The 17,435-nt window shown below is 37.5% G+C and overlaps 1 protein-coding gene across 1 annotated transcript in view; it reads left to right on the top strand.

The window, feature by feature from the left end:
• The window catches only part of PDE3A (phosphodiesterase 3A), a 258,613-nt gene that overhangs the window by 221,857 nt on the left and 19,321 nt on the right, over positions 1–17,435 (top strand). The window contains exons 6-9 of the mRNA XM_016197413.2: positions 5,038–5,257; positions 8,473–8,558; positions 11,079–11,233; positions 12,914–13,051. Of these exons, the coding sequence (XP_016052899.2) occupies positions 5,038–5,257; positions 8,473–8,558; positions 11,079–11,233; positions 12,914–13,051 (599 nt within the window). The remainder of the gene's footprint in view (positions 1–5,037; positions 5,258–8,472; positions 8,559–11,078; positions 11,234–12,913; positions 13,052–17,435) is intronic.

Below are 17,435 nucleotides of genomic sequence, written 5' to 3'. Positions count from 1 at the left end.
TGTTATATGTCAATTATACCTCAGTGGTTAGTGGATTTATTGGGAATAACAGAACAAACGAAGGAACAGACATGAGGAACAGCCTCATCTTCTTGTGTCCTGCTCCCCAATTCATATGACTGAACTCAAGAAGAAAGAGCAAAGTGTCAAAGGGGAAGAATGTCCTTGTAAGATACCACAAAGGCAGATGGCAGAAATTAGAGCCACAGCCACGGCAAAAGCCTCTCTCCATTCTTGGTATAAAGGACGTACAGTATCTCTATCATGATTACTTTGGAGAGGATTTTGCATTGTGGCATCTTTAGATTGCTGTCACAGCAGAGCTAAATATTTGCAAAAGAGCCTATATATTAAGCATGATTAATTCAACTAAGCAAATCCCTGAAAGTCTGCCAAAAGGGGGGAAAAATCCATCAAGAGTGAGAGAGCTGAAACTCAGTTATGGCTCTCCCTGATCAGCTGGGCCCTTCTGTTTTGAAACCCTTGTTTCCCTTTAAGGGTGGCATTGGTCTGATTGAGCTACCTAGGTGTGTTATGTTTGATAAAACTGACTGTGATGCCAGCTGTTTTCCAATAAACTATGTGGAAAGGGACCTGGTAAAGTCCCTTTCTGTGGCAAAGGATATAAGGAAATGGAATCAAAGTGTGAATAGAGTCTAAGGAGGAAAGTACCAAGCAATAGGCAAAAGAGGTAGGAGGAGACAAGCAAAGAGTAGAGCATAGAACCACTGGAAAAGAAATGACCTGTTTTTCACACAAATCGATTCAGCAGTGTGTCCACTAGCTCGATCAATCAGGTGAATTTAAGTAGTTGAGACACAACCAATTATTTGCATAAAATAGGAGATTTAAATATTATTTGCATTTTCAATCTTGCTTTTCTATTTATGAGTCACTCAGGATGTAGAGCTGCCATTGTGCCATTAATGAGCTTTTAAAATTCCTCTAATTTTATACTTAATGAGTTTGCAGTAGTTCCCTTCCCAGATTCTTATAACTCGTATAAAATTCTTATAATCTTATACGATTATAAGATTACAGATCTTTCTACACCTAAAAGCAAGACTGAGTTTTTCCTATAGAAAATTTGAAATGAGAGAGAAATTATGACTTTGTGATTTTATTTTTGCATCCTATACTTTAGATACATGTTCTGTTTTGTAAAACAGCTAGGGTTATCCATTTGCCTGTGGGCATGGAAAAGAGGCGTGTATTTATCAGGCATGCTGGTTCCTTTCTTGGTCAATTAAAATTAAGCTGAGAGAGTTTTACTGCACAAAACAGATGGATTCACTTAAATAATTTCCTTCCAGTATTGTTTATCATCTCCCTGTGATTGCCCAAAGTTCCTTGTGTCTTGACACACATTTTTTCATGCTCTCGGGAGCAAGAAATTACAGACTGAATTACTGAAAGGACTTGGCATTTTAGAGTTTTTTAAAGTTATGTTTTAAATTTTTTTATTTTTTAATGTTTTAAGTATTTCACATTAGTGCAGTTTCAGTTACTCCAAGATTTGTATTTCATGAGCTAAGTCTCTTTCCTGGAGTCTCTTAAAATTACTGAAATATAAATGAAGATAAACATATTTGAGAGAATGCATATTTATCTGAAACCCTGAATCCCTTCACCGGTGTGTGTGTGTGTGTAAATGTGTGAGTATGCAACAAAGTTGGAAGAGATGTCAAATGTCATAAAGTTTGCTAACATTACACATGATTACACTTAAACTACCCTAGAAAATAATCTGTTCTTGAAAAGTTGAAAGAAGCGTCTTTCTCCCGTTTCCTTGGAGTATCCTCTTCCTGTGTCTGAAATAATTTTGTTTGTAGTCTTTTCTTTCTGAAAAGAGTGTTTGGTTTTTATCTGCACTTTCCATCTATTTGAAAACATGTAATATGTAAATGTGCCCATTTCCTATGGCATTCTCTTTCTGTTTTTAAAACTTTAAGTAAACTATGATAATGCAGACTGCGAGAAATAGTAGTTTGGTTTTGAAAAGAGAGGAATTTACATGTTTATGCCTTATCTTCTCACCTACAGAATAGAAATATCCCTGCTGTTCACGGTTGTTGCCAAGACTCTTGCTTGTTAGAAGTGTTCAAAATATGTACTCACAGAAAGGCAGAAGCAAAGTGCTTCTCCTCTGTTTCAAGGTTTATTTTAAATTTTATCCCAGGCAGTAAATTTGGAGTCTTAAGGTCTGCTCTTTTTTTTTTTTTAAGTTAATCCATGAGTTCTAAGAACTCCAGTCGTTGAGTGGATTTTTAAGAGAGAATTTCACTTCTCTGAGAACATCAGCTGGCATCTACTGAAAATTAGCAATGAAAGGAAACCACTCGTCTCGTAAACGACCTTCAGAAAGTATTTGCGTCGAGACAGAAATGTGCCATGTTTCCACGGGCTTTGTATCAAAGGGGTCAAAGCTTGTGGAAAAACTCACAACTACCTATCCTAAAGCAATGACTATCAGGAGGCTCTTTTTAAGATACAACAATTCAAACTTTGCCTGGGCCCGCAGCTCTCTGCCCCCTTGCCCAGCAAGCTCTCTGACCATGTTCCAGGGACATGTCCTTCTCCTTCCTCCTTGCCGAGCTGAGGCCACACTGACTTTCCGACCGGTCCTCCGCTAGGCCCTCTTTGTAGAGCATGTTGTCCCCAACACTTGTCTCAGTGTCTTCCCCCTTCCAGCAGATCTCTGTTCCGATTTTACGCTGAGAGCTCCTCTGTCCTGTGTCCTCCACGTTGTTTTTCTTCCTCTTACTTAGAGCTACCTGACTTTCCTTTCTTCCCTTTCCTCCTACATCTCCTCTTTTTTCCTTCAATCTTCTTTTTTCTTCCTTTCCTTTTCCCTCCTTCTCCACTTCCTCTACATCCATTTTTTAAATTTTTGTCTCGCCCCCAAAGAGGGGGAGCTCCATGAGAGCAGGAGTTTTTGTTCACTGCGCCGCCTCAGTCCCTGGAACAGCGCACACAGCCGCTGTTCGAGTGAAAAACCACTGAGCTCCTCTGTGCGAATACCCTGGTAACCTTTACACAACGTCACACCCCGCCCAGCTCTTTAATGCTTGTACTGCTTTCTTCTAAGATATCTGGAGACTCCGTCAGCTGTAATCTAACAAATAGTCTATATTAAACCAGTCCTTTTCAACCTTTTCTTTTTTTAAAAATCAGAGCCCTCATGTGTGTAATAACATGTAAATATGATGTTCTATAGCAGTGGAGAAATGGGAAGGGGTTTCGAGCTTGTTGAAAAATTTAATTTCCTGTATTTTATAAAATTATAATAAGAAAATCTAATTATGTTAGATTTTAATATAATTTCTAATATAAATCTAATATTAGAGATAATATTAACGAATGATTTTTTCTGGGGCTTCCAAATAAAGTCTTTTTTAAAAATAATTTACAACCATTGTACTTCACAGGTTATATAATGCACCTGCTGCACCCAACAATAGATTGGTTGGGGAAACCCTGAGATAAATATTTAGGGAACTTAATTTTCTTTTGGCTTAAGAGATTATGTGATGTGAAGGTTTGTCACCATCTTTGCTAAAATAGCTATACCTTTTCAAGAGAAGTAGAAATCACAATTAATACCATAAAGCTTGTCATGGTACAGAGCAATACAAATGCTGCCTACTAGAGAATGGATTTTTCTTCTTCCATGAGCTGCTTCTGGTAGAAGTATGGGCTGATAAACCACGTTTTACAAGAATAGCTGGCCCCACTCCACAGTCTCCTGCTTGCTAGCTCTGTGACCCTGGGAAGGTTATTTAACCTCTCGGTTCTAAGTGGTTTCACTTAGATATAAAGGCAGAAGTTTGATCTGTTGATGAGGAACCAACAATAAAAATACTGAGAAAAGAACAAGGAGGAGCCACTGGCTTCCACACAGAAACAAAGGAAGAGTACCGGTTCTCCTCTTTTAAAACAAAACAAAGCAACAAGAAACTAATTATAATAGCCCTTCAGCAAGCTTCATATTCCATCCAGTGGACCAGGAAAACTGTGGGTGTGACAAAGAAAACTTTGGGGAGACTAGACATTGGAAGCAGACTAAGCCAGCTGCCAGTTCACCACACATATTATTCAATGTGAGAGCTGCTGGCTGCACATTTGCCCAGGGTGGTGAGAAATAGGAAACAACTTTTAATGATTTCATTTTACTTGCTTTCCTGTAGATTGTTCAGCCATAAAATCATGAGAATCAGTAAGCAGGGGGCTGCTCAGAAGCTATTTCTCTTTTTCTTCCATTTTAAGTGCAGGTTGCTTTCTCTATGTTTGGGGGAGAGGAAATTTAAAAGACATCATCCCTGTACTCAAACATCAGCACTTGGCAATCTAATTCATTGTTCTGCAACATTTTCACAATAGAGAGTAAACAGTTTGGCACAAAGATCCACACTTAAAATTTAAGCTTGAGGCCTATTGTTTGATCTGAAGGGGATCTTGTTACATTTTTAAATCTTTTCTCCAGAAATTACTCTGATCAAAGTAATCTCACGCCCATAATAGTCGTTTTGCTGAAAATGCAGATGGTTAATAAAGTGAACCACCTCAAAAAATGTATCTTCTTTATTTACATATTTTAAGCATTGTATGCCTGCCAAACTCTGCTCCAAACATGTTAATATTTAAAATAATACCCTATCCTCCTGCTGCTAAAAACTTCACAGCCGAAGAGAAGACAAACATAAGAGAAAATTTTAACCATTTTCATTGTGTTAGAGTGACGAGAAAAAACAAAAATAATATCCTTCTGTCCTGAAGTTACTCCAGGCCACCAAGGCTTTCACTGGATTTGCCAACATTGCCACCAGTTGTCTTCGTGATGATTCACTCCTCGCATTTCATGTTGCGGGGACACACCCACGCCCTGTCTCGAAAGGGCGGCATGCGGGGAGGCCGGCCCGTGGCCCGAGTGCTCAGGTGGCCCTTGCTGAGTTAGAAGGAGCCCAAGGTGAAGTTTGAGTTGCAAGTTTGAATGCCAAAGACATTTTTTTTGACTTAATGACTCTCTTTGCTTCTCAGGTGCCCTCGCTAAAATTTCACCTCTTTCATCGCCCTGTTCCTCACCTCTCCAAGGGACTCCGGCCAGCAGTCCGGTCAGCAAAATTTCTACAGTTCAGTTTCCAGAATCTGCTGACACAGCTGCTAAACAAGGCCTAGGCTCTCACAGGGCCTTAACTTACACTCAGAGTGCCCCTGACCTGTCTCCTCAGATCCTGGTTCCACCTGTTATATGTAGCGGGTAAGGATTGAATGTTGTTAACTGGAGTTTAATAATAAAACGAATACTATTTCTCCTCTTAGGAACTCTCACCAGCACTCCATATAGCTATGTGTATGTCTGCCAGAGGAGGTGACAAGGAAGTATAGGATAATGTGATTTGTGTTGAATAGGGTATAATAGAAACAATTTGTCAGTGGTTTTCTGTTAATAGAAAGTTTAGCGTCCACATAGGTCATATAGCTAATTTTGGGAGATGGCATAAAATAATTAGTTGTATATTTTGTCTGCTTACTGATAGAAAATACATACAGCATATATTTTTTAAAAAGTATATCAAGTAATTTAAAATAATTTGATATTTTGTTGGAATATCTTTTATTTGTTCTCTGGGGAGGGTTTTACATTGATTTTAAAGGCATTTAATCTTAAGTTTGCAGTTGCCATTTTAACACATTAAAAATGTACAAATAGCACATGGCACTTTATGCTGAACTCAAATGGGTCTCAGAGTGCAGATAAGCAATTTATTGTACTGACCTATCATGTTGAAATAAGATTACAAAGTGTTGGCATTTCATAGAGGGTTAGAAAATAGGGCCTACCATGGCAAGAGTAATTATTTTGCCAATGTCACTAAGAAAGAAATACCTTCTCTTACTGATTAACATAGTGTTGTTCTCTAGTGGCAGCTTCATCTTGGACAATTGATCGTAAAGCATTACAATATTTATTTAAGTAGAAGAGCTGATTTTTTTTTTAACTAAGTATAATCACAAGAGTGCCTGAAATAAAATGTTGTTTCTTTTTAAGGTAAATGAGGATAGCCATTTAAATAAATTAGTTATATCTTGTTCTTCTAATATCACATGTTTCACAGACCCAGATTTGATAGATATTTTTACTTTTGACCTTCACAAATTTCACTTTCAGGTTCTTTGTTTATAAACTATATTAAATGAATTTTTAAATAATCTTTATTTTTATTTCCTTTCTCTTTACAAATATTTTTAAAGGGAAAAATCATTTTTGTTTGTTTGGCCATGGCCAAAGTAAAAACTTATTCTGTTGACCAAAAGTTACTCTGCCACCCTCTCTATGACAGCTTTTGAAACAAAATAATTTCCGTAGGATATTAATCCAATCTTTTCCCCCCTACCAAAAACAAAAGCATGATCTATGGTGAAACAGACATAGCATATTTCCCTTTTAGTGATTTACAACAGCCATGACTTTATTAAAAGCTCTTAGGAGCCTTGCTAAAAGGAAACCTCTTAATTTCTGTCTCATCTAGCATTTTCCGAGTTTATTTGACCACAGAATCCATTTTTTTAGATTAACATCCAATAATTGCCCATGGAGCTAATGTTTGGTGGAACACCCTTAAGAAACATTTTTTGGGGTATGCATCCTGAGCCAAGATGAAGCCCAGTGGAAGACCAGCAACAAGGACATCTGCTCCCTCATTTCTAGGGAGACTGCCCCACTGTAGCCTCCAGATTGAGTGACATAAGTCGCTTAAAGAAACAAGAGAGATGTCCAGAAAAGATCTACTGCTCACATAGCTTTTCTCATCACAATCTATTTTTTTTATTTCTAGCAGGAAGAAAGTAACGGGATTTTTATAAAAAAGCTTTTGGAGAAAAACAAGGCAATTTCACTGCCTACTTGTTCAGTAATGTTTATAAATCCAGTAGTGTGTTTTATTTGTTTGGGCTTTATAAATCTATAATTCAAACCATGTTTTATTATTGCCTTCAAGGCAGCCACCCATGTAGGCCGAGAGAGCTCCAGAAACACACGACTAATTATTGTGGTTTCCCCTGCTGAACCCGAAGGGTTTGGCGTTGAATCCCAGTCCCTTGGCTGCTGTAATGTCTATGCAACAAGCTGTTTTCTTGGCATAAGAGGTAGCATGTTTGAACTACTAATTTAAATGTTCCTTTTAAGTATTATCTTGCATTGAAAAATCTTAAAACTAATAAACGCTGCTTCTACCAAGTTTCATTCGAGAATGTAAGCACATCGTTGGCATCCAGTCTCTTTTTCCTTTGGCCCTGTCCTTTTCTTTTATTCCCTAAATCAAACTGATGGGATTTCATAATTAGAAATATTTGTGTGTTATGCTTTTCCACTTACCTTCAAGGCTTGAAAAATAAATTAACTTAGGAACACTTTCTAACTGGAAGTGTTTATCTCTACCACACATAAAAGCACGATTCAGGGCAGGAAAGTGATGAGATATTAATTATATTAAATTATAAACTGTCACCCACTTCTTTGTCTTTTAGAGTGAGTAATCTGGGGGTAAGTAACAAACACACAGAAACCCTCTGAGACCCTTTGTAATATTAGGCAAAAGGAAGGAACCCAGAAGCAAAATGCAGAATTAAAATCTAACCATGAAGTCTCTAAACAAGATAAGTGAGAGGGGAAACTTGCCAGGCCATTGTGAGGTTATTTTTTAATTTATAAAAAATACAGTCAAAATGGTTGAGAAAGCAAAAGTATCCTATATCCTTCAACCTCCTCAGTTTAAGTTACCACCTCTCAGTTACATTATTTTTCTCAGTTACCCACAATATACCCCTTGGCTTGTTTTTCTCAACTAGTATCCTATGCACTCATTTTACATTCAAACTTGGTCATTTCCTTCGGGCCTTAACAGGTAACTGATCAATCTGGAAAAAAACAAAACAACAAAACACAGTCTTTGAGGCAAAAAGTAAAATTCATATACTATTATTCTATTTTCACACATACAATATTTTCTTAAAGGGCTCTTTGGACATAAAATGTCTTAAGCCTAGAAATAAATCTAATAGTGAGGTTTGTACACAGGCACAAAAGGATTCCATTGGGGAAGATATTTGTGACCAAATACACATCGGCACCTCCAAAATTACTACTGTAAAGAGGTAGCAGACTATCTCAGGGTTCTCTGAATAATGTAGCACAATTTTGCTGGCAGTTTCACTTCCAATATGATCTAGACTACAGAGAAGCATGAGAGCCGAATGAAGCTTCTGATCCTTTGTATTGATCATGTCCTTGCAAAAAAGAAAATAGTACACTGCATATCAGCGTCCGTGTATAAAACCAAATGAGTTTTCCCCTCAAACGAGTAGAAGGTAGAAATATTTGGTTACTGTTATTTATCAGTGCACGCATAGATGATGTGTGCCTATGATTTTTTGAAAAGAAGATGTCCTTACTGCTGTTCCAATGTTTCTCAGCTGTGGCAGGCCATATTCCCAAGGCAATGCTGCTGATGGGCCCCTGGAGAGAAGCGGTGCGGCCATTCGGACACCGAGCAGAACGGGTAATTCTATATCTGGTCCTCAAAAAGGAAATTGCTTTAATTTCTTTCTTCTGGTCAACAAAGATAACATATGTTCCTGACATTTTAGAAGAGAGATTTTAAAAGACAATGAAAGAAAGCAAAGTCATCCATAATTTTTCTATCTAGAGTTAATCATGGGTGAAATTTTGGTGCAAAGCTTTCCAAAATGATTCTATATAATCTATGCCCAACACATATATTTTTAAAATGAGAAGACATTTTATATAATGTATAGAACTATATAGAAATGTTATTTTAGCTTGGACATTGAGGTTCACCCATTCCAGGGTACTTTTTGGAGATGTCCAGTGGAGACCCTGAGCAATGACCTTGCTTAGATCAATGTAAGCTTGTATAAAACATAGTTTTTCCTGGAGGCAGTATTATGGAGAGGGTATTTGGAGCCAGGTTTTGATGCTGATTCAGCTACTGACGTGTTTGTAATCTCTGCCTCAGTTCCTTCATCTGTAGAATGGGAATAATAATAGAACCTGCCAAACAGGATAGTTGTAAGAATTAAATTACTTAAAGCATGTAAATCTCTTGTTTTAGTATCTGAGTGACAGTAGGTAGTTAGTGTTTGCTGCTATTAGTATGATAATAATAATTATTATTGATGTGATTTTAGGGACTTTTGTTATTGCTGAAATTTCACAAGGTAGAAAATGGTTCCTGTGAACTATAGATTTTAGGGGAGATAGACTTACTTTCTAAGAATGATTCTTAATTCCCTCTCTCAGCACTTCTTGATATACACTCAGTAAATATTGATCATTTGCCTGAGACAGTTATGTTTTATAGCAACATACGAAAGACAGGGAACATAAGCAAGGAAAAATGCAAAAGAGAATTCTCTTTGTGGCCATTATCTGATACTGCAGCATTCACACAGAATATTCCTTCTCCATGTCTCTGATCTTTTCTGATTCTACTGGGGCTGATGAATAAGGGGACTATTTCCTTACCACCTTTGCACTGTCACGTAGAGCTGTGGCCTTTGAGTGTGCTTCTTTATTTTTTCTAGAAATCATGGGATTAAAACGTGTCCATTGCATTTTCATTCTGTGTCTGATTCTAACATAGAAGCAGTTGGATGAGAGAGATGGAAGAAAGAGGGGCCCTTGGAAAAGTCCTCCAAGTTCCTCGTGATTGAAATCGTCTACGTGACAAAAGCCATTCCTCAGTGGCAACTTAAGGAAAATCAGTTAGTAAATAGATGGGACATACAACAAACCTAGAATATCCAAAGCTATCTTGAAAAAGGAGAGGAAAGTTAGAAGGCGTACATGACCTGGCTTTAAGGCTTACACTACAGTAATCAAGATAGTGTGGTGCTGGCGCAAGGACCAGCAAAGTGATCAGGCGGCATAGAGTAGAAGGCCCCAGACTAGACCCACACGTACACGCTCACTGAACTTTTAACAAAGACGCCAGAGCGATCCAAGGGATTAGGAAGAAAATGAGTTTCACTCCCTCCTTCTCATCACATGAAACATTACTCTGAGGTGGAGCACAGACCTAAATGTAAATGCTACAACAGTGAAGCTTCTGAAAGAAAACACAGGAAGATCCCTTTGTGGCCTTAGGGGAGGGCAGAGATTGCGTAGGCATAGGCAATGGAAAGCAGTAACCGTAAGTGAGAAAAAGAAACTGACCTTTATCAAAAGTACAGGAACTAGGGTCAGACCTCGGAAGTTCAAATTCATGTGGCAAAATCTACCATCTGCGGGCCTTGGGCAGTGTATTTGTTCTTTCTGCGTCTCGGGTCCTATCTGCTAAGCGAGGATGATAGCGATGCAGTGATGCAGTGAGGCCTGTCGCAGGCTCGCCCGGATGCTTAAATGGGTTCATACGAATGAAGTGCTTTCGGTGGTGTCTGCACATAGCGGACACTGAATAAACTTCACTCAGTCACCTTTTCAGCTGCCCTAAGCTTTTGGAGATTTTTGGCCCAGGAGCAGGTATTTCAGACACTTGATATTACTTGATTGGTCATCTGATTGGAATGGGAAACAGTGGGCGGAGGTAGATGAGGGGGAAGCCCCACGCCCCTGGGGATGAAGATTGGGTGCTCCGGGTCTCCCACGCTCTGAGCACACCCGCTGAGACCACTCTGTTCCCGAGTGTCAATTCCACCCGCACGCTCATTCCAGGGTTAGTGTTTTAGTGAGCTACTCGGCGGGTTAGTGTATCGGGGGATGCATAAAGGAAAAGGAATTATAAAGCCAGAGGATTTGAAAAGATTCGAACTACTGATCTAAGCATTAATAGTGAGGACTTAATTAATGCCTTTTAAATGAAGTCATGATCCTACTTATTTTACTGGGTTTAAAATGTGTGCCTTCTCCAACCCTATGATCTTATATTCTTGGTGTGTAAAAGCTCATGAAGGCAGTAGTTCCCTAAACACTGTATTTACCACATGCATTTTAGGAATATCCAAACGGGACCCCTTTTTCTTGCAAGTTTTCATAACAAGCTGGTCTCTTTCTGTTTCAGATGACACTGCTCAAGTTACCTCTGATTATGAAACCAATAACAACAGTGACAGCAGCGACATAGTGCAGAATGAAGACGAGACCGAGTGCCCAAGAGAGCAACTGAGGAAAGCATCGGCTTGTAGCGCCTACGCGCCTGAGACCATGATATTCCTGGTAGCCCCGCATCACTTACCTCATTTGTTTACTTGAGAAATTGGCCTCTCTTACAGAGATTGGCTTAGAAATAGACCCCTGAGCCATTAGATTTACAGCTATATCTCATTTGGATTTAAAAGTATTATAGCCCTCCCATATGTATGAATATAATTTTTTCCTATCCAAGTTTTATTATCTCTTAATAATTCTTTGTTTTGGTGAATAAAAACATAAGCATTCATCTCCACAAATGATTATAGATATTTCTTAACCCAATCTAAAAGTGTAAATATGCATAGGAAAAATGAATTCTTTCACTCTGAAATAATATTTTATAAATATCAATCAATCAATGAAGTGAAATGTGTTAGTTGTCTTAGGGCATCTGCTAGTTTTTTGTTCTTTTTTTTAAAATATGTTTTTTAGTTGAATTTTTAGACAGAAAGGAAGAGAGAGGGAGGGAGGGAAAAACGGGAGAGAGAGAGACCAAGAGAGACAGGGACAGGGAGAGAAATATCAATGTTCCAATTGGTTGCCCCTTGTTTCCTCCTGTACACACCAAACCTGCAGCCTGCGCATGTGCCCTGACTGGGAATTGAACCAGCAACCTTTTGGTGCACAGGATGACACTCAGCCAACTGAGCCACACTGGCCAGGATGCTGTTTGGTTTTTGGTTTTTGGTTTTTTCTAGGACCTCCTTAATTTAGAAAGTGAGCCAATATTTGTTTTCTTTGTTATACTAAATCAGGTTTACATCAACACTTGCTACCCATTAAAATACCCTTTAAATAATAATGACTTATTTGGTATGTTTAGAGTGATCCATTTAAAGAGGGTAAAATTGTATTTGAGGCAGGTCGATTTGGGGGAGGCAGCTTGGTTAGAAAACAGTGGACTGTCGTGTGATTATCAAGTACTACTATTATTTTTCTCTCTAACCCGATTTGCCATTTATACTTTTAAATGGAAGAGATTTTCAGATAAATAATTTACATGTTTTCTTATCCTCATTATCTTTCATTTCTTTCTTTGGTACATGTACTCTAAAGAATGTCCTCATTTGGAATCAATTCTAAAATACCTCTACATTTATATGATACATGTTTCTTTGGAAACCATACATCACATGAATTAAATTAAAATCCCTGAAAAATTTGGTGTTGTCATTCTGCAGGATTAATGCTGATTTTGAAGCAGTAATACAGATTTGACCAGCTTCAGTAGGGGGGATTAACTCCCCTTCCCTACTCATGAGTTTCTTTTGAGAGTCCAACCTGAGCCAGGAGTTCTCAACCTAGAAGATTTTACGTAAACATAAAGAGATAAATTTACATACAATTTCAAAGTGTTGTGAAGCCCTTGAATCTTTATTTAGGAGCCTCATAGTAAACTCTAAAGTGGTTGTGTAAACTTATGGAAGAGCATTTTTTTCTTCCCTGTAGCATATCTGAACCAACAAAGGCAGGCAACCAATAATACAAAATTCATGATCTGAAACAGCCTCAGGACATTTCTCCTTATGTTTGAGCCAATGTCTTGTTCATCTTGATTTTTTTTTTTTTTAAGCTCACCATTCACCCAGAAGTTTTAAGTTATTCACTTCAAGTAAACTCAGTTATTGAATTGAACTTACTAAAGCAATGAACTGCTTCGTAGAAGACCTATATATTGTTAAAATCTTCCCATCTTTATTCCAGGACAAACCAATCCTTGCTCCTGAACCTCTTGTCATGGATAACTTGGACTCGATTATGGAGCAGCTAAATACTTGGAATTTTCCAATTTTTGATTTGGTGGAAAAAATAGGAAGGAAACGTGGCCGTATTCTTAGTCAGGTAAGAAATGTACTCATACCTGTGACTTTAAATGTAAAAAATAAAACATTCCTTGGTTGGTTAAAGCTCTGCACACATCTGATACCAGTGGTGGGTGGGTATTGGATATAGAAAGGAAATTTTAATACTCAACATGCTATAGATTCCTTGGTTGTGGGGTTAACAAAAGTAATTGGAACTTCAAATGAGTAAAATTCCATATTCTGCAATTAAAACGTGTATTTTGGGGAGGGGGCAGGGATACACAAGCAAGATGAAGAAATGATCTATAATTCATAGAATTCAGCAGAAGAACTCACACAAGCCCTCAAAAGAAAAAAGATGCCTATTTATAAACATTAATTTATTGTAATTATTTCCATTGACTGTTTTCTAAACTTTTGAATATTACAGTGCTTAGGCCTTATCAAAACCAAGGTATTATGCAGAAACATCTTTCCCCCCAATGCTATGAGAAACACATCAAAGAGAGTTATCTGTATTTTAATATAGAAACAACCTTTATGTATCACAAGAAATATAGAATGTGAACTATAGCTGCATAATAGCCTTATACTATTTTTTCCTTAAGCTAGACTATTTTCAAAATTTCCCAAATAAAGAAATGTTTGTTTCTCTGAGGGAGGAAAAAAATATAGAATTTAAGAATTTGAATGTTCTCAATAAGCAAAACAAAACAATGAATTCACTCTGTTATCGAACAAATATCAAAATGTACACTCTTAATTAAAGAGGATGATGCAATAACATTTATTAGCTTATTTCAAAATGTTTTAGGGGAGTTCTGATGGATTGAATAAATATCACAGCAGAGATACTAAAGACTACCAAACTTCTTAATATAAAAACTTAGAAGAGAATTCAGGACCCAGATTTATTGCTGCCACTAACAATCCCTGTAAAACACTGGAAGACAGATCACTCATTACGCTGATTTCTACTTCACACATCAGAGACAGGCTTTGCTTGGGCCTCTCAGCCAGTATCCGAGTGTGGAACTTCAGGAGGAAGATTCCTGATCATCAAGTTTAAAGGAAGAAGAAAGAAGGGCCTTTTCCTGTATTGTTCAGTTCCACAAACAGTACTGATGTAGTCTGCCAGCAGAAAAATGTGTTTCTGCCTTAAAGGAACTCTTGGCCTAGTAGGAAAATGAGATGTCTGTCAAAATAATGACCATTTATGCCACATACAGAAGAAGTTTGCTAAAATGATTGATGGAATATAAAACTCAAAATAATTGCACACTCTATATGATATGCCTTCATTGCCTCTGCTAGACTTTATCCTGACCGTGAACAAGCTGAGGACTAAGATGGCCCTTGTTCCTTTGTTAGGAGTTATTAGCCCCTTCTTCTCACCCTTTCTCCTCTGTGCTGAGCAACATTTTTTATGCCAGCTGATCTTAAGGGCAGGTTTAAGGGCAACCACTTTTCTCTTTCTTTTTTTAAAATTATTATTTTTTTAATTTTTAATTAATTTTTTAAATTAAATTTATTGGGGGTGACATTGGTTAATAAGAGCATATAGATTTCAAGTTACAGTTCTGATACACGATCAGTATATTGCATTGGGTGCCCACCACCCAAGAAGTCGAATCATCCTGTTACTGTATATTTTGCCTCCTTTACCCTTTACTTCCCCCCCCCCCTTTCCTCTGGTAACCACCACACTGTTGTTTATGTCTATGAGCTTCAGTTTTATATCTCACATAAAAGTGAAATCAAATGGTTCTTATCTTTTTCCGATGGACTTATTTCACTTAGCACGATAGTCTCAAGATGCATCCCTGTTGCCGCCAGTGGCAGGATTTCATCTTTTCTTAGGGCTGAGTAGTCCTCAGGGCAGCTGATTTTCGTCCATTCACCTTAACTTCAAATATCAGGGCTTCTCCTGGGAGGTTTTGTATTTCACTTCCTGAAACCCATTGTAGACCATGACTCTAAGGGAGTGATTTTCCTACAAATATACCAGTAATAATGCCACAGGAAAATGTGGCGGTTGCCCAGGAGGTCTTCTGTCTCTTTTCCTGGACAAACTGTGCCCTGTATGGAAAGAAAAATCTCACCTTGTTTTGTAATTTTTGTACACCTCACAGACTCCCCACACTCCCCAAAGCTCTGCAGTTTACTTTCCTCAGTAACTTTGATGCATGTCATTTTTTTTTTAGAATCTGTTTTACAGAAGAGGAATCTGGATTCAAAGAGGATATACCATTTATCTGCAGTCATACAGTACATATTGATCCATGATTTGAATGCAGATATATCATATTGGAAGCCCAGGCTTTTTACCTTTATTTCAACTGCTCTTTAGCCCCCTATAAAACACATTCACTTATTACATCTTTAACTCTCCAAGTGGAAGGTGTGAGCAATAGAAAAGTAGTAGTTACAGCAGCTGGTTTTACAGCACCAGCGACAGCGCACCAGGTGTCATTGCAGGTGCCCATCTCCCCTCGGAGTTCTGTGAGCTGGAGGGTGGGAGGGTGGACCTTGACCAGCTTCACCACCAATATTTTCTAGGAGTCATGGATATGAGTAGACGTTAGAAAGATTAGAGATAATTAATGATTAATTTTGACAAAATTCATTAATGCATTTTTCTAGTCATCTTTCAAAAATAAAATAAATACATAACTGCATGATCCTTATTATGTCACTTTATTTTTTTAGTTTACAAAACAGTGAACTTTTTTGAAATGCAGCTTTATTTGCACTGCTAAATAGAACTTTATGGGGTTTTTTCCCCCTTTGATTCGAGTTTATAAGGACAAAAATCATGAAATTTGCACTGTGTGAAAGACATATTCTTTTCACCTTAGTAAGAATTTAGGACAGCCAAAATGAATTAACTTGAACATTCAAAGAAATCACCTTTTGGCTGAAACTACACAGAAAACGTCTCATTTCAAAAGACTTTAAAAGAGACATATGTGCAGTGGAAATGGCTTCTCAGGCTCAATATACTGCCTGTCTTCTTGATGATTATCATGTTTATTTTAATAAATTTGAAAGGACATTATTCAGATTTTGGAATAGTGTTTACTTTTTTCAGTTACCAGTATTTACCTGGTTAATGGTGTTGTTTATTTATGAGTTTGGATTATTGGTGGTTGATTTTTCACAGTGTCTTGGTAAAAAGTCTCCTGTTTTAAAATCACACTGTAAGATATCCTTGTCTTAATTTTTCAATTCATCTTTCAAATGTTGGAAAAGAATAATAGGAAAATTTAATTATTTGCAATTCTAACAACATTGCTTTTTAAGTATTGGTGGTAGGATTTGAAGCAGTTAAAAGTACAAAATCTGAAGCCAAACTGCTTGACTTATATTCTGGTTTTGATAATGTGTCAGCTGTGTGATCTTGGACAAGTGACTCAACCTCTCTGTGCCTCAGTTTCTTCTGCTTTCAAAAGTTAATAATCATACCTGTCTCAGAAAGTGTTGTGAGGATTAATTACATGTAAATAATTAATATATGTAAACTATTTAAAGCAGACTTCTCACTTATTAAATGCTAAATATATAAGCATACATATATACATACACATATATATGCATAGCAGCTGCTGTTGTTAGTATTATTATTGAAAATATGCATAAATAAATCCATTAGGTGTTTATAAATAAGAATTCAAATATCATCTAAAGTGGAAATAACTAAAAGAACTAGCTTGAAATATTACAGCAACCATAAACTTCACTTTCTATTACATTTTTTAAAGAGAGGAGGTAAGGTATACTATTATACCAAAAAAGAGTAAAAGATTAAATATGCTTGCTGTTCAGAGTGAAAAAAACCACACAGAAGTTAATATACGTATTATATACTCTGTTCCCAGCCAGCAACTACAATGCTCCTTTTAAAACCTTTGTCAAATACAGTCACTCTCCTGCTCCATCGTCTTCAATAGCTGCCTACCTCACGCAGAGTGAAAGTCCTTATAATGGTCTATCTGGCTATCAAGCCCCAAGAGTGCACCAAGCCCAGCTGAAATTCTACTCCTGTCCTCATTTATTTTGCTTCAGCCATGCTGGCCTTCTTGCTGTTTCTTGAATATTGCAAGCATACCTCAGGGGGCTTGCACTGTCTTTTACTCTACACAGAAAACTCTTTCCTTAGATAGCCATACACCTCACTTCACACACCCTTTAATCCTTTGCTCCAGTGTCACCTGAATATGCCTACCCTAACCCCATACTGTAAAAAGCACTTCTAACCCTTCTCTGTACTCCCAGCCCTCCATCTCTGCTCCCCTTTTTGCCTTTGTATATGGCTTCTGACTTTCTGTCATAGAATATACCTTTCTTAGTATGTCTGTTGTTTACTGCCTTCCCCTGCTAGACCATAAGCTCCATGAAGGAATAGATCTTTGTTATATATA

Source organism: Miniopterus natalensis, chromosome 2, assembly GCF_054644295.1.
Source record: "Miniopterus natalensis isolate mMinNat1 chromosome 2, mMinNat1.hap1, whole genome shotgun sequence".
Lineage (NCBI taxonomy): Eukaryota > Metazoa > Chordata > Mammalia > Chiroptera > Miniopteridae > Miniopterus > Miniopterus natalensis.
This window is presented reverse-complemented; position numbering and strand designations above follow the sequence as displayed.